At 40.7% G+C, this 22,410-nt stretch overlaps 1 protein-coding gene across 2 annotated transcripts in view; it reads left to right on the plus strand.

The window, feature by feature from the left end:
• Nucleotides 1-22,410, plus strand: part of TRIM44 (tripartite motif containing 44) — a 106,428-nt gene continuing 84,018 nt past the window's right edge. For both annotated transcript variants that reach the window (XR_006342321.1, XM_043909349.1), the window contains exons 1-2: nt 1-1,003; nt 19,553-19,630. Coding sequence is in view for 1 of the 2 variants with exons in the window: in XM_043909349.1 (XP_043765284.1) it covers nt 344-1,003; nt 19,553-19,630 (738 nt within the window). In the remaining variant the exon portion in view is untranslated. The remainder of the gene's footprint in view (nt 1,004-19,552; nt 19,631-22,410) is intronic.

A 22,410-nucleotide genomic window follows, 5' to 3' on the forward strand; every position in this document is an offset into this window, starting at 1 on the left:
GGCAAAGTGGAACCGGGGCAGCGCGAAGGCCTCGCGGCTCCGCGATCTCGCCGGGGGCAGCGGGAGGACGAGCAGGCGGCACGGCGCGGGGGCCGACGGAGGCGCGGGGCGGCCGCGCCGGAAGTGCCCCAACCGCGGGAGGAAGCTCAGCGGTCGCCGAGCTGCCGAGCCGGCGGGAAGGCCCTGCGCTCTTCCGCCGGACACGGGCTACCGGGAGCAGGCGGCAGCGGCCCCGAGGCTGCGGGACACTGCGCGGCCAGTCCCCGGGGCTGGGGAGGAGGCCGCGCCGAAGCTAGACGGCGAGATCGGGAGGCCCGAGGCCCGGGCCGCGGCAGAGCCCCACATGGCCTCCGGAGGGGGTGCGGCCTTCGAGGAGCTGCCGCACGACGGCACGTGTGATGAGTGCGAGCCCGACGAGGCTCCGGGGGCCGAGGAAGTGTGTAGAGAATGCGGCTTCTGCTACTGCCGCCACCACGCGGAGGCGCACGGGCAGAAGTTCCCCAGACACCACCTGGCCGAGTACGTTCACTGCGCCGCCCAGGCCTGGACCCCGGGAGCCCGCGGGGATGGGGCCGGGGAGGAGGCAGTCGAGGCCCCGGTGGAAAATGAGAAGGCCCTAGAAAGCGAGGCGGGGGAAGGGAGCGAGTCCGAGGAAGACAGTGAGCCCGAAGAAGCGAGCGAGACAGAGGAAGAGAGCGAGGACGAGAGCGAGGAAGACAGTGAGGAAGAAATGGAGGACGAGCAAGAGAGCGAAGCCGAGGAGGACAACCAGGAAGAAGGAGAATCCGAGGCCGAGGGAGAAACAGAGGCGGAAAGCGAATTTGACCCCGAAATAGAAATGGAAGCAGAGAGAGTGGCCAAGAGGAAGTGTCCGGACCATGGGCTCGATTTGAGTACCTATTGCCAGGAAGACAAGCAGCTCATCTGTGTGCTCTGCCCAGTCATTGGGGCTCACCATGGCCACCATCTCTCCACCCTCGATGAAGCCTTCGAGGAACTAAGAGTAAGTATTGGTCATTCGGAGCATAGGCCCAGAGGTTAGGACATGTGGTTTTCAACTCAGGTGGTCTGCCTGTGGCCACATTCACTTTCACCACGTCCCTAAAAAGCTGGCCTGTTCAACTTGTTGGGAGCAGTGCTTAATGGCCCCTTTTTGATTGAACTCCTTTGAGAATCAGATGAAAGTTCTGGACTCTGACCTGAGAAAAATAAATGTACACGCAAAGTCTAGGGTACAGTGTCTGGAAAATGACAAGCCTCTGGTCTTTGGATGCCATTCCTTGGTATTTTGACTCCATATAAGCCAGTTCCCACAGCATCTCCATTGTTGAGACTAGTGCTTGACTTTAAGGTTCTTGATAAGGCAGTCATTTTGCCTACTTGAAAATATGGCAAGCCATAGTTTAGCCAAAGAACCCAATATGTAGTTCCTCTGTAGTGAAAAGTCTCCCTAAGATTAGGTTTTGATGATAACTTCATGTGTATTCCTGAGATCCTTTTTAGTTCTTCATGTTTGGTACTTGTTTGGAAAAGAGAATGAGAGGGTGGAGGCAAAATTCGGATGGAAGTGGCGGGTCCCCTGTCCTTTATCTTTTGCAGGAGGACAGGGCCTTTATTTATCTTGAACCTTGCTGGTGCCCTGGAACAGTGTATGGAAATATTATAAATATTAATAAATATTTGTTGAATGAATGAATTTGAAGGTGATTTGCCTGTTATTTATACTGTGGATGCTTCCAATTAGTGAGAGAGACATCTGGAGGTAACCAGGCAGGAAAGTGAGTGATCAGTTCATTAAGTGATTAGTTCATTAGCTTATTGTCATTGTGACATCTTTTGTTTCTCTAAGCAACCTTTCAGTTGCTGGCACTGGGATAGCAAATATTTTGATAACGAAATCCGCTATATTAGGATTTTTCCTCTTTTTTTTAAAAATTGTAAAATGCACACTCAAAGTGTATGAAAACAAATGCACAGTCTAACAACTATAAAGCAAATACTGATGTAACCTCCACCTAGATGAAGAAATAGATTATTAGTAGCACTATTGAAGCCCAGTGCCCCTTTTATAATTTTCCAGTTATAACCATCTCCCTTTCCCATAGGTAGCCATTATCCTGACTTTTGTGGTGGTCATTTCCTTGCCTATCTTTTTATACTTTTACCAGGTTTATGAATTTCTAAACTTATTTGAACCTGACACAGTTGATATTGCTATTGTATTGTTATCATGCATTCTTTTGGAATTTGCTTCATTTTTTCAACATTGTGAGATTCATCCAGTGGGTGACTGTAGTTTGTTTATATTCATTGTTGTGTAGAATTCCATTTTATAAATATGCCACAAGTTACCTGTTCTGTCAACGATGAATATCTGATTTCCAAATTCTGGAGCTTCTGGTTATCGTAAACAGTGTTGGTGTAAGCATTCTAGTATATATCTCCTGCTGCACATCTACATACATTTAAATGGAATATCAACCTAGGAGTGCGATTGTTGGGTCACACACTATGCATATCTTCAATAATATCAGATATTGCCAACTGTTTTCCAAAGTTGTACCAATTTGCATTCCCATGAAGAGTGTCAGAGAGTTCCTTTTTCTCAGTATCTTCACCAATACTTGTTATTACAGAATTTTTAATTTTTGTCAGTCATATGGATATGTCATGGTTTCTTCTTGTGGTTTAAAATTTAAAGCTACTTTGAATGTTATTTGTGTTTTTTCTTTTGCAAGCTACTCATTCAGGTCTTTTGCTCATTTTTTCATTTGGGTTGTCTTTTTTTCATTATTTTACAGGAATAATTTATACACACACACAGATACAGGTATATATATATATATATATAAAACACTGACTTCTTTGTTTATGGATTACAAATATCTTCTACTCTCTTTTTCTTTTCATTTTTTAAAAAAATTGTGCCTTGAACAGAGAAGTTCTTCATTTTAAGGTAGTAAACTTTATCAATAACTTCCTTTATCATTAGTTCTTTATGTGTCTTGTTCCACTTAGTATTGATTTTTTGGCTAGTGGAAGTCGGGGTTCAATTTCACTTTTCACCCTGTACAGATGGCCAGTTGCTCTAGCCGCATTTATTGAAAAGTCTTTCCTTTATGTACTGATCTGCTGTGCCACTGGTCATCTATCAAATGCCCATATGTGTGCAGTGTGTTTCTTGGCACTTCTGGTTTTTTTTTTTTTTCAGGCTCTATCAAACTTTATTTATTTATTTTTTTTATTAGTTGGAGGCTAATTACTTCACAACATTTCAGTGGGTTTTGTCATACATTGATATGAATCAGCCATGGCGTTACATGTATTCCCCATCCCGATCCCCCCTCCCACCTCCCTCTCCACCCGATTCCTCTGGGTCTTCCCAGTGCACCAGGCCCGAGCACTTGTCTCATGCATCCCACCTGGGCTGGTGATCTGTTTCACCATAGATAATATACATGCTGTTCTTTTGAAGGCACTTCTGTTTTATACCATTGATCTGTTTGTATATTCCTGCATGAGCAACATGTTTTCTTAGTTACCATAAGTTTGTAACATGTCTTAATATCTGGTAGAGCAAGCCTGTCCACTTTGTTCTTCTAAAAGAGTGTCTTAAGCAGTCTTGGCCTTTTACATTTCTTAGAATCATACCATGAAGTTCTACCTTAAAAAAAAAAAAAAAAGTCTGCAAGACTTTTTTTGTATTGTATTGAAATTATAAACTGATACAAGGAGCATTAATGCCATTACAAAATGAAGTCATCTGATCCTTTTTTTTAGGTCTTTTGCATTGCCTCACAATATTTATAATTTTTTTCTTGGAGATCGTATACATTACTGGGAAGTTTATTTCTGGGTACTTACTGTTTTATAGTGTTGTAAAATATATTTTTAATTTTTCCCTAATTGTATATAGGAATATGATTAACTTTTATATACTGATTTTCATTTAAACTCTTACTATTTTAATAATAAATCTGTAAATTTATTCTACACACATGATCATATTATTTTCAAGAGGGGCAGTATTTGTTTCTTTTCAGTCCTTATGCTTGTTTTTTTTGTTTGTTTGTTTTTTTTTGCCTCCTTGCCCTGATGCTGTGGATAGGACCACCAATAGAATGTTGAATAAAACTGATAGTAGGTATTTTTGCCTTGTTCTTAATTGAGGGATAATTCATAACATTTCACAAGTGTGATATAACTTTTTTCCCACATATATATTGCATCAGATTAAGAAAATTCCCTTCCAGTCCAAGTTTAAGAGTTTTTCTTAGTACCGCTTGGATATTGAATTTTATCAAATGTTTTTTCTGCATCTGCCGCATGTTCATGTGATTTTACTTTTCTGCTATGCTGATGTGATGAATTGCATTAATTGATATACTTAATAATTTGAAAATCAGTATTATGTTCATATGTCTCAAAAACCTCTTTTTCACCTTTGGTAACTGCTTTTATTAGTTTTTTCATTTGTTCAAGTGTTTCTTTTTGCAAATACAGGTGTGTACATATATATATTTTCATCCCTTCATTATTATTATTATATTTTTCAATTAAAACAATCTGCCATTTCTGAGGTAGATTCAACTTGGTTGTGATGAAGTGTCCTTATGTTTTTGAATTTAGCTTATTAATAATTTATGTAGGAGTTTTCATTTATATTTATGAGAGAAATTGCCTTGTAAATTTCCTTTCTTGTAATGTCCTCTTGAGATTTTGCTATCAAGGTTATGTTGGCTTCGTAGTATGAGTCAGGATGTATTGCTTCTCATATATTTTCTTCCTGTTTTAATGCTCTGGAAGTGTTTGTATAAGATTGGAATATTTCTTCCTAGAATGATTGATAAAACTGACCAGGGAATCCATTTGCATCTGAAATGAGAGAGAGAAAGAATTTATTTTGTTTTTCTTTTATGGTATTTTTGACTATGGATTCAATTTATTTGATGGTTATAGGCTTCTCTAGGTTGTCTATTTTCCTTTGAGTCAATTTTGATAAGTTACATTTTCCTAGAAGTTGGTCCAATTTGTTTAAATTTTCAGATATGCTAGTATAGATTTATGAATCATATCCTCTTGCTATCTTTTTTCATACTGTTGCTATCCTCTTTATTCCTTTAAGAACAATAAGCATGTTGATTTATAATCTGTCACTGATATTTCCAGTATGTGAAGACTTTGTAGATCTGTCTCTGCTAGCTATTGTTTTTGGTGGTGATTTTCAGGTTTCATTATTTCCTTTTGTGCTTGTTATATTTGAGTAACTTTTCATTGCCTTTAAAAAATTATTTTTGGGGAATTTCCCATGCCTTGGCATGAAGCTGGATTCTTCAAAAGAGGATTTGAGTTTGCTTCTGCTAAGACCTAAGTGTACAACTTGTTTAGGACCACTTTGTTGTTTTCGTTCCGTTGCTCAGTTCTGTCTGACTCTGCGATCCCATGGACTGCAATATGCAAGGCTTCACTGCAGTCACTATCTGCAGTGATTTTGGTGCCCAAGAAAATAAAGTCCGTCACTGTTTCCCCATCTATCTGCCCTGAAGTGATGGGACCAGATGCCATGATCTTCATTTTTTGAATGTTGAATTATAAGCCAGATTTTCTACTTCTCTTTTGCCTTCATCAAGAGGCTTTTTAGTTACTCTTAGCTTTCTGCCATAAGCATGGTGTCTCCTGCATATCTGAGGTTATTGATACTTCTCCCGGCAGTCTTGATTCCAACTTGTGCTTCATCCAGCTTTGCATTTTTTGCATGATGTACTCTGCATTTAAGTTAAATAAGGAGGGTGATAATATACAGCCTTGACATACTCCTTTCCCGATTTGGAACCAGTCCATTGTCTCCTGTCTGGTTCTAATTGTTGCTTCTTGACCTGCGATCAGGTTTCACAGGAGGCAGGTCAGGTGGTCTGGTATTCCCATCTCTTTAAGAATTTTCCACAGTTTGTTGTGATCCACACAGTCAAAGGCTTTAGCGTAGTCAGTGAAACAGAAGTAGATGTTCTACTGGAACTTTCTTGCTTTTTCTATGATCCAACGGATGTTGGCAATTTGATTTCTGGTTCCTCTGCCTTTTCTGAAAACAGCTTGAACGTCTGGAAGTTCTTGGTTCATATACTCTTGAAGTGGCAGTCCCCTCCCCCCAACATCACTTTCTGCCTATAATCAAATGCACATCCTGGTTTCTTATGATCAGTAAATGTACTCAGATCAATAGAGCTGTTTCTTATACTCTGCTTGTATAACATTGGAACAGTACTACTAAACCTTATTAGAATTTCACCAGTTTTTTCTCTGATGACTTCAGTGCCAGGGTCCTCTGGCCATATTGTAGGTTTTTGTTTTTGATCATGATAGTTTTGAGGAGTGCCAGTCAGGTATTTGGTAGACCGCCCCTCGGTTAGATTTGTCTCATGTTTTTCTCATGGTGAAACTTGAATTGTGGGTTCTGGAGCAATAGAAATTCTCTTTTATGTTTTGCTTTCTTTCATTTAGTAGTATGTCTTAGAAATCACTCCATAGACCTCCCTATTTATTTATTTACTTACCTATTTCAGCTTCAAATACTCCAATGAGTGTCATTCATTAATTTTTTTTAGCTTTTTTTAAAAAAAATCACTTTTAATTGGAAGCTAATTACTTTACAATATTGTGATGGTTTCTGCCATACGTCAGCATGAATCAGCCATAGGTATACATATGTCCCTTCCCTCTTAAACCTCCTGGAGTCTATAAAGATGGTATGATGGTTCTATATACAGGGCAGAAAATGAGACACAGACATTAAATTCTTAATTTATGATATTGTTTTTCAACTCTAGAGCACCTATTTGGCTCTTTTAAAAAAAGATCCATTTCTCTTTATCTTTTGGGGTCTGATTCTTGATTATATGCCATATTTTAATGATTCTTTTCATCTCTCGTGATTTTTCATTCAATGTTAGACACTCTGTTTAAAAGAACTCTAGATACTAGAGTCATATTTTCCCCGCTCAGAAAGGGCATACCATTTGCTCTGTAAGACAGCTAGGATGAAGGGCTGATCATTTTTATCCAGTAAAAATTTGAACTTGGTCAGAGCTTGATTGCAGCATGAATTAGTTTCATTTCACCTTTTGTTTCATATATTTTGAGGACAGTGTACATTTACCTGTTGACAAGAGAGTAGGTCTCTTAGAATATTAAAAGTGTTTTGGCATGATAATGGCTAGAGAAGAGAATCTTTGTTATGCTGCATTTATTCTTTCACCAGATATTTGCTGAGCATCAGCCAAGAGCAGGTGCTTTCTAAGCCTTGGGAATATAGCAAGATGGAAAAAGTGTGTACTTCAGCTGGAGTGTACATTGTATTGGAAGGAAATAGAAAAAATGGGCACATAAGCATGTAGTAAGTGATATAAAGAAAAAATAAAACAACATTGTCCGTTTAGAGAGGGACAGAAGTATCCTAGTTCTGCCACTGGCTTTTAGACCCTGGACAAGTTACCTAATGGTTTGGCTGTGTTTTTACATTTCTAAAATGGGTATAAAGTTAAGAAATAGTGTTTTGTGAGAGTAAAATAATCTAGTTTGTGATAAAACTTTAACAATGCTTAACACACTGTAAGTGCTCTTTAAATGTTAGCTGTTGTCTTTGTTATTATTATTATAGGAGGAGTCTTGTTAAATGTATAAGTTTAGAGTTAAGAGGAATTTAAACAATATATGTTTTGAGATCTCAATGCCAGACTGGACATGAGTGGCTTATATTGGCAGTAGAAGATCAAATTGTTGCCAAATGCTAGAATAAAGCAAACTTAGAGTAGGCCAGAATGGTCAGAAAACCGAGGTGATTGTAGAGCTGAGGGGATCCAGGCAGAGACAACCTGAAGGCTATGCCAGAAGGACTAAGGCAAACACCTTGAAGGGATAAATTTAACCCTTCATCACTGAAATGACTTTTAAAGTCCTGCCTTCCTCCTGCGCTGTATTCCCAGTTTGGCTCCAGAGGATTTGGTCTCCAAAGGATTCTGCGGGTCCAAACTTGTATTGAGCCTGTGCTCCAGCTTTATTATAGAAACATAGTTACACAGCCCATATTATGACCTCTTATCTGGCTCAGAACCTCTCATCTCAGATACACAGGTTTCTCTTACTGTGACTGTGGTTTCTGATTCTGAAAATAGGTCATGGAGTCTGACAAAGGAGCTTGATCTGGTTCATGGATATTTTCATAGGAAAATTATGTTGCCATGGGAATTTGCATTCGTAGCTATAGTTAATGAATTGTTTTGGTTGAACAATGTAAGTGCAATTACATGTATTCAGAACTCTAGACCAGCAATTTAAAAAATTATTTTGAACATAACTTACAGTAGGGGAAATATAGTTTACATTGTGGTCTAGTTTACACACACACACACACACACACATACACACACACACACATTTAGCTAACACAAATGGAACACTATTAACCTTACTGTGTATGATATATTCTGTTCTGTTTCTCTTATTTTCTGTCTAAAAAAAAAATCTAGATTCTCCCAATAAATTGATTTCATTGCATACTAGTGGGTCAAGTCCTGTGGTTTGAAATGCACTTGTCTAGTTCATTCTAAGATCACCTGAAGAAAAGGTGGAGTCTTATAACATGGCAAAGGGAGAAATAATTGACAGAATCCAGCAAGCACTTATAAGCATCTGTGGAGTTTTTAACATTGCTTTGCTATGGACGGATGCAAAGGTTTTGAAGCCACTCCCTTTGTCCTTGGATGTGTCTTTAAGATGGATGGATATTAGGAGAGAAGAATGTTTGGTTAAGTGACAGTGGGAACAACTGCAGGGGGTACCCAGCGAGGGGGCAGCAGCAGCCGGGTGGTTGGAAGGATTTAGGCACATGCTCAGAACAGCTGTGACTCTGGAGGGGCTGGAGGTGGGGGCATGTCCCTGCTGCATCTCCTCATGGCCAGTGGCTCTGCCTGTGTAGTCAGCTCCTAAGAAACAGCTCTGGTAGGGAGGCAAAAGGTTGAATTTCTGCTGTAATGTCCTTATTTATAGTTTTATTCCTGACTGAATGGATTTGGTGTATCTTCTAATAAAACCATGAAGCATCGGCTACACAGTCATCCACTCAGTGTCTTATTTATTTGTATATGTGTGTGTGTGTGTGCGTGCTCAAGTTGTGTCTGACTCTTTGTGACCTCATGAACTATAGCCTGCCAGGCTCCTCTGTCCATGGCATTTCCAGGCAAGAATACTGGAGTGGGTTGCCATTTCCTCCTCCAGGGATCTTCCTGACCCAGGGGTTGAACCAGTGTCTCTTGCATCTTCTGCATTGGCAGGTGGATTCTTTACCACTGCACCACCTGGGAAGCACCATTTATTTGTATAGAATAAGATACAAGAAGACAAAAGCTAAGACTAAGGTAAAGGGATTCAGCATTCATGGTAGATGGAACTCCATTAGAGAGAGCCTAGAGGGCTTCTGCAGGGTGAAGTGCAGGGGACAAGCCATCAGATTTTGTTAAGGGTATGACTCTTCCCCCAATCTTTGTTATTAAAATGACACTTATAATCTAAGAATTAAGAAAAAAGATAAAGGTTACCTTGGGGTATTGGAAGGACAGCAAAAAGGTCATTATGGAATAAAAGAGGAGTCAGAAGTAGGTTAACAAGACAGTGTGTTTCTTACCTTGTTGCCACATTTTGGACTCACCTGTGGAGTGGGATTCTTTAGAAAATACCTGGGATTGGCCTCACCCCAGCCTAAAATCAAAATCTTTGGGAATGGTCAGGTATTTTGTAGAATGTCTTTCTCTTGGGATTTGTCACCTGTTCATCTCATGGTTAGACTGGAGTTACTGGTTTGTAGAAGGAAGACCATGGAATTAAGGGTACATACTGTCAAGAGGACTTTTGTGAGAAAAGGCCCAGACTTTCCTTGCTGTCTCCCAAGAAGTGCCCTCTTTTTCTCTTCCCTAACCTTTCAATCAGAATAGAATGGATTAATAGACATATTGTGCTATTAGATGCTTACTTTTCAGGGTAAGTTTGCTGATGTGGTAGGTATGTAATTCTTAAGTCACTCTGGGGATAAAGGAGTCTGTGCCTGTGATACCACCTTTTCTTGACACAGCCCACAACATGGAGGTTGCCCTGTCTGTCCACTGGTAACATCCACCTTTTCTCTTCCCAGGCATCTGACCCACAGTTAAGAAGCTAGAGATCTGTTGGTGTTGGTGTGTTTCCTGCTTGAAGTTTCAGTTCAGTCTGGGATAACTGGCTCAGTTTCACGCTCTTGTTTCTGTTTTGTGTTTTACTATCCAGAGCCAGAGGCTAAACCTGTCATGCGGCAGGAAGGAGCACAGATGCTCATGACCTCTTGGAAGAGGAGGCAGCACAAAGAAGGGGTGAAATAAGTACTTTAGTTCAGATATGTGGGGTAGAGATGAGAATCTTGCCTGTGTGTGTGTGTGTGTGTGTGTGTGTGTGTGTGTGTGTGTGTGTGATGGTAGGGATCAAGCCAACATGATAGCAGGATTAAAAAATCAATATCTATGCCCTTTACAGGTGTCAGAAATTAATCAAGATTGAAAAAATAAAACCAAGCAAGCAAAAGCTTCCAAATACACTGTATTAAGTCCATAATTTATGGCAAATAACCATATGGGCAATGACTCTGATGTACATTGTGTTATGCTAAATTGTTCCTGTTGAACATGTATTTATAAATTAAACTCAGTTCAGATGTATTTAGCTAGCTTTTGATCAGATAGAGTAATGTGCTTTTAACTTCAATAGAATATTAGAGAAAATATATCCAGACTGTAGCATACAGTTAGCTTTATTGTCAAAAACTGGTATTTTTAAGCTATTTTTATTTATGTGAATCTTGGAGCACTTACGGTGAGCTATGTGACAGATACTGAGGAAAAGAAAGATTCCTGACATCGGAAAGCTTATATTCTTTTTCACATGCCTATTTGTGTGTAAATATTAGAAAAGAGGTACAAATAGTATGTCATGGGGGCTCAGTATTCTCGCCTGGAGAATCCCATGGACAGAGGAGCCTGAGGGACCACAGTCCAGATGGTCGCAAAAGTCGGACATGATTGAAACAACTTAGCATGCACGCATGGGGGCTCAGAGAAAAGAGAAGTTCGTTTCAGCTGGAGACAGGTGATGAGGAAAGCTTTGAGGAAGCGGTGTGTGAGGTGAGTCTTTGCTGGGTGCACTCTGACTGGGCTGACACCGCGCAAGTGTGAGGCGGCCGGCCTCAGTTCCCACAGCGAGAGCCTGTGCACAGTGTATCACATTAATATTGTTTCTCCCCAACACGTCTGTGTCCTGTGTGTGCTATAGATTCTTCTAGGGTTAGGGCTGCATGTTGTTTATCTTTCTGTTCCCTGCACCTAGCACAGTGCCTGCTGGAGAGGAGGTGTACATGATAGGTTCGGTCAATGTGTGATATGAAGAATAATCATCTCAAATAATCACAGGGCATCAAGGAAAGAGACTATTGCATAGGGGTTTACCGCATCAATGTTTACATTAAGTTCAACTGCATGTAAAATAGTGAAGTAATTTGGAAAAGTCCAAAATAACGGCAGCTCAAACGACGGATGTTTTATTTCTCTCGTATAAAAGGAAGTAGGCTGTCTAAAGCTGGTATGGAGGAATCATGAAGTTACTAGGAATCTAGGCAGTTTCTACCTCTGCTATGGCATCCCTAGGGTTTAGTCCTTGTCATGGACCAAGATGACTACTGGAGGTCCAGCCATATATCTGAATCCCAGGACAGCAGGCACAGGAACGTGAAGAAGGGAAGGGAACCCTTTATTTTAAGAGAACCTTTCAGAAGTTGCACACATTGCTGTTTGTATTTCAGTGGTCAGAGTTCAGCCCCATGGCATTATCTAGTTGCAAGAGGGGGTGCTAGGAAACAGTCTTTTCTTCAGGCCATGGTGTGTGCAGCTAAAACTGGAGTGTCTTACTAAGGAGAAATGGGAGAATGAATATGAAGAACCCACCTGTCCTGCCTTAATTGGCTTTGCCCTCTGTGGGTTTGAATCCTGGCTCTGCTGCCTGTTACGTGTGTCATGCTGGAGAATTCACCTCCTCTCTCTGAATCTTGGTTTCATCATTTGTAACATGGCCATGATAATTACTTCTCCTTTTAGGGCTGTAGTGAAAACCAAATAATACATGTAAAGATCTTAGCACAGTGCCTGGAACATAATAATCCCTCAGCGATTAGTGACTCTTCTTACACTTATGGAGCCATCTATGGTTCTTTTCTGAGTTCAATTCCAGACCAGTTAGTCTGACAGAAATAGAAGTTCGGACACCAAGTTTCTTTGGGTGGAAACTGGTCAGCCCCCTCTCCTTCTGCTTCTTCTGCCTGCTCTATTCTGGTGGGTAGAAAGGCTGGTGGAAAACCTGTCTTCAGAGAAGAGGCTCCTGTATATTTCAGTGTCCTGCTGGTGCCTTATGCACTAGCTAACCAAAACACAGCTGGTATGTCTAATTTTAGGTTCACACGTCTTGCTGGTTGTCCTCTTTAAATTCTGTTTTACATTCTGAACTGTGGGAAATTTTTATAGAAGCAGAGAGGAGGCAGGGGCAATACACCCTTTTCATTCTGCTTGGAAAATAGCCTCCGTTTTCTTTCCAGTAGGAAATGGGGACAAGTAGGGGAAAGCCATTATAGGCACCCCTACTGTCCTCCTCTCCACCCTTTGGGTCTGTGAACCCTGGTAGGGTATAACTTGTGTTGAATGATAGACTCTGACTGCATGTGTGTGAAGAATGGAAGTCATATATACCCTTTTATATTTTAACCGTTAAATTTCACTCTGTTGCCTGTATGGAGAAGGGACACTGTAGGGTGGGTGAGTGGAGCAGTTTTGCTTCTTGGACCTCAAGCAAGCGGGGATTAGTAGAAATGGTTAAGAGTAATTGAACTTGGCCTGTGTTTTAGAGTTAGGTCTGAAAAGACTTGGTGATAGGTTTTCTCAGACCCAAAAATGATTTTGGATCTGAGCAACTGTATAAAGGTGGTTACCTAACATAGGAGTAGATTTGGAGTTGGAAAATCAAGTCATGTGAAGAACATGGAAAAGAATTTTTGGACATGGAGTGGTGATACTAAATTTGGTTTAATTTCCTTTCATCAGGACTTTGCTTTATGGTTGGATTCTTTAGGAGGACTTCTTATATATTCTACCTCCCAATCCTTTTCCATTGTTTCTCCCCCCCAAAAATTTTGTGAAAATGATAGAAAGTGGGATTGATTTTTTTTTTTATTTTTTAAAGCATGGTACCAATGCAAGGCCACTGGGATAGGGGAAAAAAAAACAAACATAGGCAGCCAATATTCTTTTGCAACTCAGTTTCTTCTGATTCTTTGTAATATAGAATTCAATATTTAGGAGCCAGTTTAAGATACTAAGTGATTTTGACATTTCTGCTGACACATGACTTTTCTTTTGGTCCCCAGCTGGTAATAGGCATTAGACTGGACTGACTCCTCTGAAAGCATAGAGACTGGTTGTCAAGAAACACTTCCTGTTCTGATGCCCCCTTTACCTACCATATTCCACCTTTGTTTCTACCTCTTGCCCGCTTTCAAAGAATGTTTACATTAGAATAAACTATATCATCTCTGTGTTTTGTATGGACATGTATTCATGAGGTATTCTGAATTCCTTTGAGGAAAGACATGCCACCATTCTTGGTGTTCAAATACAAAAACCCTTAGAGGTAAAAAACTCTCCGAGCTGCTGTTAAGGATGGCAACTTCAGATGTCTACAGGGAGCAGAAAGGTAATATAAATGAGAAGCCATCCAGGGTACCTGTGGCGTACTGAAGGGAGCTTGTCTTGCCTGCAGTGGGTAGTTGCTCCTCAGCTTCCCCCAGTTGCTGCCGTGTGGAAAGGGAACCCAGTGCAGTCAGACCTTTCAGAGTTTCAGAAGAAGCTAGCAATCTTTATTATGTCATATCTCCTGGTTTTTAAGTGTTGGCGATTGATTTAAAATTCCTAGCATGCTAGTGTGGGACAACACCCTAAAAACAAAAGTTGTGTAGGCTGTGGCCTGTGAATTTGTAGGCTCTGATTTGGCCCCTTTTCCTCATTTACAAGTTGAGAAACAGAAACTCTGAGATATAAAATGACTTTTCCAAGCGCACATAGCAATTAATAGGAATGAAGCCTGGGACTCCCTCCTCTTTATGCAGTGCCCTTTACACTAGGAAAGTCAAACTTTGGGGGAACTTTGAGCAATGCTCAAGTCCCTTTTTATAGAATAGTGCATGTCCTTCCCAAATCTTGTGGATAGTTTGGGGATTTCAAACTTCCTGAAATCCATATATGAATCCTAGGTGGAAAATCTTCTCTTATACCTTTGGTTCATGTTTGCTGCAAAGGGAACAGTGCCCTGGTATTTATACATAGGCAAACTCAAGGAGAGAGACACTCGAAGCAGAAACTCTGGGTCAGTCTTTGCTTCCTCCCTCCCTCCCTTTTTGTGTATTAAATCCTAATTAGACAATAGGAATACATTTAACTAAGTCTAAGACTCTTCCTACCACTATTCCCACTACCAGTCTCCCCAAGTCATTGCTTTTCTAATCTTTTACATACATATGTAACCCATTGAATAGTTTTACATTTCTTTAAATAAATGATATAGTATGCCTTGTTTGGCAAGTTTTTAAAAATTCAGCATTGTGCATTGCATGTACATACCGGTCTACTTCATTCTTTTTATTTGCCATATCAGACCTCATTTGTAATTCCATAGTTTATTTAGCCACCCACAATTGATGGATGCTTAGGATGTTTCCAGGTTTTTACTATTAAAAACAGTGCTGCAATAATTATTTTTGTGCATACCTCCTTGACACATGTTAGTGTTACTCAAGGGAAGAAAGTGAAAAATGGACTTGCTTGGCATGTGATTTCAAAGTAGCTTTGTTATATCAGCAACATATGAAAACCCCCAACGTCCCCGAAGTCTCTCATCACTTGGTGTTATCAAATCAAAACTTTTTTTGATTTAGATAAGTATGATGGATAAGAAATGATATCATAATTACAAGTAAGTTTGAGCATCTTTTAACATCTTTTCATATGTGTATTAGCCATTTCACATTCTGTTCTGTTCATATCCTTTGTTGGGATTTCTTTTGTGCTTTTTTGGCTTTTTCTTATTTATAGGAATCCCTTATGTATTTTTCCATGTGTTCCTGATACCAACCTCTTCTCTTGTACATGTTATAAATCTTTGCATTTGGATCTTTTTGATCCTGATTTTGCTACTGACCAGCTCTGTAATTTGAGGGATATCATTTAACTTCCCACAGAGCCATTTTTTCCTATTGTATGACGAGAATATACTTGTTGTTCAGTCCCTAAGTTGTGTCTGACTCTTTTGTGACCCCCATGGACTGCAGCAGGCCAGGCTCCTCTGTCCTCCACTATCTCTTGGAGTTTGCTCAGATTCGTGTCCATTGAGTCGTTGATGCTATCTAACCATCTCATCCTCTGCCACCTTCCTCTCCTTTTGCCTTCAGTCTTTCCCACCGTTAGAGTCTTCTCCAATGTGTTGGCTCATTGCAATAATACTACCTTTCAGTTATTGTGTTACTGTGTAAGGCTAGTGAAACAGTGTATGGACTCTGATTTGGTGGTTTCTGATTTGATTTCCGCCAGCCTTTTCTCAGCTGTAAAGTGAGAATACACTACTTTTTACTTTTATTATGAAATGCCAATGGTAGAGCATAGGAAAGTGCTTTGGAGAATAAAGAATAACTTCAAATGTAGGCATTTTGTCCTTTCTTTGACTTTATTATGATTTATCCCTAGGAGTTAACTTCTATGAAGCATCCCCATCTCCACAGGTGTGGATCAGATTTTGAGGGGTGGGTGTCACAACAGAGCATTTGTCTTGTTTTAATCTACACTCTTCTCGGGGGAGGGAAGAGGTTCATAAACAAGGATAGGCTCACATATGGGAAGGAGGTGAGGAAGAGCAGCATCAGGAGACACTCACTTCATCACCACTCACAGTGCTTGCCCCAAGGACTGTCATAGTAGAATCTGGCCATTTATGGATCCACATGTGTCCAAAGTTAGAATTCTTCTGACTTCGCAGTTAGAACACAAATTTCAGAGGCACCTCTTCCATTCCACCACAGTAGGGAAATATGTAAGTATGACCTATTCCAGTTACCTTTTGACTGATGAGTGCCCTCAGCAAACTATTAAAACACAATACCACACAATGCTTTGGAGACACTCATACTCAAATACCACCTTAGACATAGACAACCTTGTGCCCCTACCCTGTGCTTTAGAGGGCCCTTCCTTTGCCCATGCCTGCCCCCTTCTAATGGAGAAGTAAATGGCAACCCACTCCAGTATTCTTGCCTGGAGAATCCCATGGACAGAGGAGCCTGGCGGGCTACAGTCCATGGGGTCGCAAGAGTCGGACACAACTTAGCGACTAAACCACCACCACCACCCCCTCTTCTAGACTGCTCTCCCAAGTGCCCAGAACCCAAGAGTTACCTAATGAAGTGTCCTGACCCTGCTCTCAGGATCTGCAGAGGCTTTTTCTGAGCCCATCCTCCAAAAGATGAATTAGACCCCATTAGACCCCACCCCTGATATGTGCATTCTTATGTTCCAGGTGTGGCCCAGCGTGACTGTTTGAAAGAGCTGTTCCCAGAACTTGGGGGTACTAGCCTGAGCATCTGTGTACACGGCTTGTTGAGGCGCAGGAAGGGGCTGGGGTGTGTGAGAAAAGAAAGGCAGTGGCTCTGGGGCCAGGGTAGTCCATTTTCACTCTTGCCTCAGCCCTGCAGCTGTCAACTGCAGGGAGAGTCTCCCCACTGCTTATTTGTGGGGGAGGGTTTTTATTTTTTATTTTTTAAAGCTTTTTTTAAAAAAAGCCACTAGGGACTGTTTTTTTCCACCACTCGTTTAGAGGCTGGCTTCACATAGACCCCAATTATCTTTGAGAATATTCTCAAAGAGCGCGGGGTGGGGAGTGGTCTGGGTGAATTTCCTGAAGGAAGGGTCTCTGCCTCTCCTCTGTCACTCGCCTGGTAGGCAGTGCTGCTGTTGCTTTGTGAAGAGGAGGAAGGATTCTGCTGACCCACTGGATTTTTATGAAAGAAGGCTAAGGGTTCCCTTATCTCCCCTCACAAGGCACATCTGCCAGCAAACAGGCTGTCTGCTTCTTAGGGATTCCTTCGTCATCCTGTTTCTCTTCTGAATGTTTTAAGACACAGTTTAGTGCATTCCTTTCTGTTCTCTAGAGCTGTGGGGGGAGGCAGGGCGGTGGGGAAGTCATAATATATCAGGGCTCTTGCTGAAGAGCTTAAAATGGGTGCTGGCAGCTGGGATGTGGGGGAAGAGAGCTTTCCAGGGACAAGTGACCTGCTTGTTCAGCCAATGAGAATCAGGTTAGAGGAATGATATCACCAGACAGGCGTTATTGTCTGATCGTCTCATAAAAGCCGGATTGTGTCTGGTAGTTTAACCCTTCTTTAGGTACTTTGGGTCTCACGCACTTCCTGGTATGTGACCTCCAGATTCCTTTTCCCACCTGTCTGCTGTGAGACCAGAGATTAAAGATTTAAATTGGTGATGAAATTTGGGAAGTGATGTCATCATCTTGAAAGTACAAATTATTAAAACTTAGAACCACAGTTAGGGTGGGAATGTCAGCTATATCTGGAGAGCACATCTAAAGCAGATATCCATCTTAGGTTACATCAGACTTTTACTGTGGACTTGGGAGAGAATGGAGGGTAGAGGGGGGAAAAAGGATTTAAGCTTTAGTCTATTTCAATCTATATGATGGAGACTTACTAAGTATGCCCTGTTTTGGAGAAATTGGAATTTTCCTCCCAAATTGGGAAAAGATCACTGATTCTGAGGCCAATTTTGAAGAACAGATATTTGTCATGTTTGATTATATTACACTTATTTATTGTCCCTTACCCATAAAAATGACTTGATTTTCTCATACCTCCTTTCCATCACTGGTGAAATGAGGGTAAAGATCCTATCCTACCCCCGAGGAGTTGAGATAAGAAAACAAACTAATTCATGTGACTTTGTGCTACACACATGTATTATTATTAAGGCATTTGTATCTTAAGATTGCATATTCATTCATTCATTTGTTCAGCGTACTTTTTAAAACGCCTTGATGCTGGAAGCAGATACAGAGAAAAGATGTAGTTATTACCTTTAAGGAATTTTAAATATTGTGAGGGAGACAGACAATAATAATAAATATGTCTCATACATCTATTGTCTTTACCATGTGCCAGGCTCTGTTCCAAGTACCTTGATGTATATGAGCTTGTTTTATCTTACTACAGCCCTCTGAAATGGGTACTATTATTAGCTTCATATTATAGATAAAGAAATTGAGGCTCTGAGAGGCTAAGTGATTTGCCTAAGGTCACACAGACCTAATGGTAGATTGGGGACTTGAATCCAGGCAGTGTAGCTTTAGTCTTTGCTTTCAATCTGTGGTAACCAGTGCAGTAATCACTAGCTATACATGGCTTTAGAGTACTTGAAATTTGGTAAATCCAAATTGAATTGGGCTGTGTGAAATACACATTACATTCCAAAGCTCTGGTATGAAAAAGATATAAAATACCTCATGTTGAAATCACCTGTAGCGGTGATAATATTGTGGGCATACTGAGTTAAGTAAAATGTATTCAAATTAATTCCCTTTTGTTTTTTTGACTACTCGAAAAGTTAAAATTATATATGTGCCTTGCATTTTGGGCTCATATTTCTGTTGAACCATGCTAGTCTCAACCATTATAATGCAGTAACAACAACGGGTGACATTTATTGAGCTTTTACTATGTGCCACATATTATGCTCATGCCTTTACAAACACCATTTCAATTAAGCTTCAAAATAACCCTTTTTATAATCTTCATTTTGTTGAAAAGGGAATAGGTTTTGAGAGTCCGTAACCTGCCTGAGGTTAGTTAACTAGTTAATGTAGACCCCAAATTTGAAATGTTTTATGTCTGACTCAAAAACCTGTGTTCAACCAGCACACTGAAATGCCACTTCCAGTTAAATATTGGAGCATTTTTTTTTTGTTTTTATTTTTGTAAGGATATTTAGTATTGCATACATCTGTATTTGTGATGTAGAAGTTTAAAATCAAAATTACTTGGTCATAAAATAGACATCCTGGATAGAAATCTCTTGCAAAGCTTTGGCTCTCAGTGAATAATGGCCCAGTTGAGCCTTGAGATGAAGCAGTGAGTCACCCTATACAAATTGTGTTTAATTTTCATTTCAATTGTTCTCTCAGGTCACTGGGCAATTTATGTCCCAACCGTCTTTGTCCATAGAGAAGAGGAAAAGGGGCAACACAGCTTTCCTTAGTCGTTTAGTCTTCTTGCTGATAGGAAGGGAAAAAAATGCCTTCCGTTTCATTGTCCCATGAAATACTGTTTGTGTTCTAGAGAGTAACAAAGTGCTGTCTAATGACCCCTGACTTTCCTTTCTTCTAGAGCAAAGACTCAGGCGGACTGAAGGCGGCTATGATAGAGTTGGTGGAAAGGTTAAAGTTTAAGAGCTCAGACCCTAAAGTAAGTATTGTTTTGGATTTAATTGGATATTGGTACCCCAAGTATTTCATTCTCCTTGGGCTAAATTCGAGGGATGTTAATGACCGTCCATCTGAACACTGCATCAAGATTAATTAAGCCTGCCCATCAAAAGCAGTGTTCTCATGTGCCTAGAGATAAGTCGTCTTATTTTCCCCCTTCTCTATTTTATGACTTACAACACATAATCATTAATTGTTTTCTCTGAACTGCAGACAAGTGCATTTTTAATCTTCCTTTACTGGGCCTTTGAGACTGCTGGTGCCTGTGTCCATTAAATCCAGCCAAAGGCATCAGAGATACAATCAGCTTAATGCTGGGGACTGGAATAAACTCAGGCCTATGCAGTTGGTGTTCAGTACTAGCGTCTTGTCACTTTCCCACTTAGAGGAGCCAGCTGCCACAGTGAATGCCTTTGTCCCCATGACCTGGAGTCTGGTCTGGGAAATGGTTTAAGCTTCCCAGCTTTTTTTGAGAGATGTTGGGGGTTTCTAGGATTGGTATTCTGGGAGGTGCCATACCAGGGTTTGGGGGTGGACGGGGAACTGAGCATGCCTGAGGGATTATGACTCATGCAGCCTCCCTTCTCCTACCCAGACACTTGCTGTGGTGCTCCCCGGTCCTGGTGCCAGCTGGCTTTGCCTGAGAGTCAGAGCCTCTCACAATTTAAGAGAGAAAGGAGCATGATTTTAGTTGACTTTTTGTATTGTCATTTTTTTTTAATTAAAAAATTTTATAAGAGGAATTAGACTAGCATTTCCTGAGCACCTACTAAGAGCCCAGCACTGTGCTAGGATCTTTACATACTTTTTTAAAAAATTGTGGTAAAATATACAAAATGAAATTTACCATTTTAACCACTTTGGAGTGTTCAGTTCCGTGACCTTAAGTACGTTCACATTGTTATGCAGCATCACCACTCTCCATCTCCAGAACTTTATCCATCATCCCAAACTGAAACTGTGCCCATGAAGCACGAACTCTTCATTCTCCCTCTCCTCTTACACCCTTGTGATGCTGGGAAAGACTGAGGGCAGGAGGAGGAGGGGACGACAGAGGATGAGATGGCTGGATGGCATCACCTACTCAATGGACATGGGTTTGGGTGGACTCCGGGAGTTGGTGATGGACAGGGAGGCCTGGCGTGCTGCCGTTCATAGGATCGCAAAGAGTCAGACACGACTGAGTGACTGAACTGAACTGATCATTGCAGTAACCTTGTACATTAGCTTTTATTTCAATTTTATTGATAAGAACACTGAGGTTCAGAGAGATAGGGCCATTACCCCAAGTAGAGTGTAATTTAGAGCTGAGATTCAAAATCTGATTCCGGTGTTTGTGTTCTTTTTTATTATGCTGCAGGCACTGGGTTTCATCTCCTTTCTCCTATGGAATCACGTTATGCTTCCATTTTCTAACGTGAAACACTGTATGAGGCAGAGCCACAGACAATGCCAGGCTCTTCAAAAGGTGGCTGCAGTCACCAGTCTGCAAAATAATTTTCGTTTTATACAGCATTGAAAGTTCTTGGGACATCAGTAACACCTCTTGCCTTCTGGTGTAGTTAGGGTTCCAAAGCATCTTGATACCAAAAAAAAAAAAAAATTGGAGTAACTTTTGTCAATTTTGGTAGCTCAAAGTAGAAAGACCCCCCTCAAAACTACTTATATTAAAGTAATTTCCCTTTAGTGGAGGTGAACCAATTAATTATTAAAGATAGCAGGAAGATTTCTTTTTTTTACCAAGTTTCTTGGACAACAGCTATCCTGAAGGAAACAAATGTATTTCCTCTTTGTGCCATACCCACATGCTTATGGGCAGTGAAGAGCAAGAGGATGTGTACAGATTACACTGAATGGCTTCTGTGCCTGATGACAATACAGGTGAGGTGCTCTGGGGTCCTTACTGAATGTATAAAGTGCATCTGACGGGAAACTTGCCAGAGGTGAACGGATGGAGTAGTCCCCTCAGAGCAACCCATGGAAGCCTCAGGATTTTCCCACAGTGCATCATAAGCTAAAGGATATTTGTTAGGACCTCGCTTGATCTTGAGGATGTTTATACACACTCACCTTTCTTCCATCTTCTCTTTGTCTCATCCTGGATAATTTTCCACCAGTCTGTTTTATTGTCAAGCCCCTTTCTCGTCCACCATATGTGTGTGCCATTTTTTTACCTGGAGCCAGCTCCAAGAAGGACCAATGTCATGGTCGAATGACTGTCAGATCACAAAGAGGGGATGAAAAATGGGGCACTTAAATACATAATTTCTGCAACAAAGAAAAATTTCCCAGAAATAAACTGGTGTCTTCCAAAAGAATCCATGCATTTTTAGTCTGTTCTGTCTTCCTTCCTAACCCTACCATCCCTTTCTTATGTTGGCCTATTTAAGAAGAGCAAAATCTCTCAGGCTTTGGGACCTGTTATTTCCTGGTGTGGCAGCTTTAAGTAGAAGCACTGATTGAGTCATGGAGCGCTGAGCACTCTCTCTGCCTCACATCCTCAGGAATTCCCTAAAGCCTCACAAAACTTGATTAGTCCAGACAATGAGGTCTGCTGGGGACTGAGTTAATTTTTACATCTCAGTTTTGCCAGAGAGAAGTGGAAGATGCCTAGATTAACCTTTTTTAAAAAAAATTATAAAATAATATATGCTTATAGATTAAAAATACAAATATTCATAAAGAAAATTAAAATGAATTTCCCTCAAGTTAACCACTGTTAACATTTTGCTATGTAACCTTGTAGACCTTTTTTCACGT

The sequence above is a fragment of the Cervus elaphus genome, chromosome 1 (genome assembly GCF_910594005.1).
Source record: "Cervus elaphus chromosome 1, mCerEla1.1, whole genome shotgun sequence".
NCBI classification, from domain to species: domain Eukaryota; kingdom Metazoa; phylum Chordata; class Mammalia; order Artiodactyla; family Cervidae; genus Cervus; species Cervus elaphus.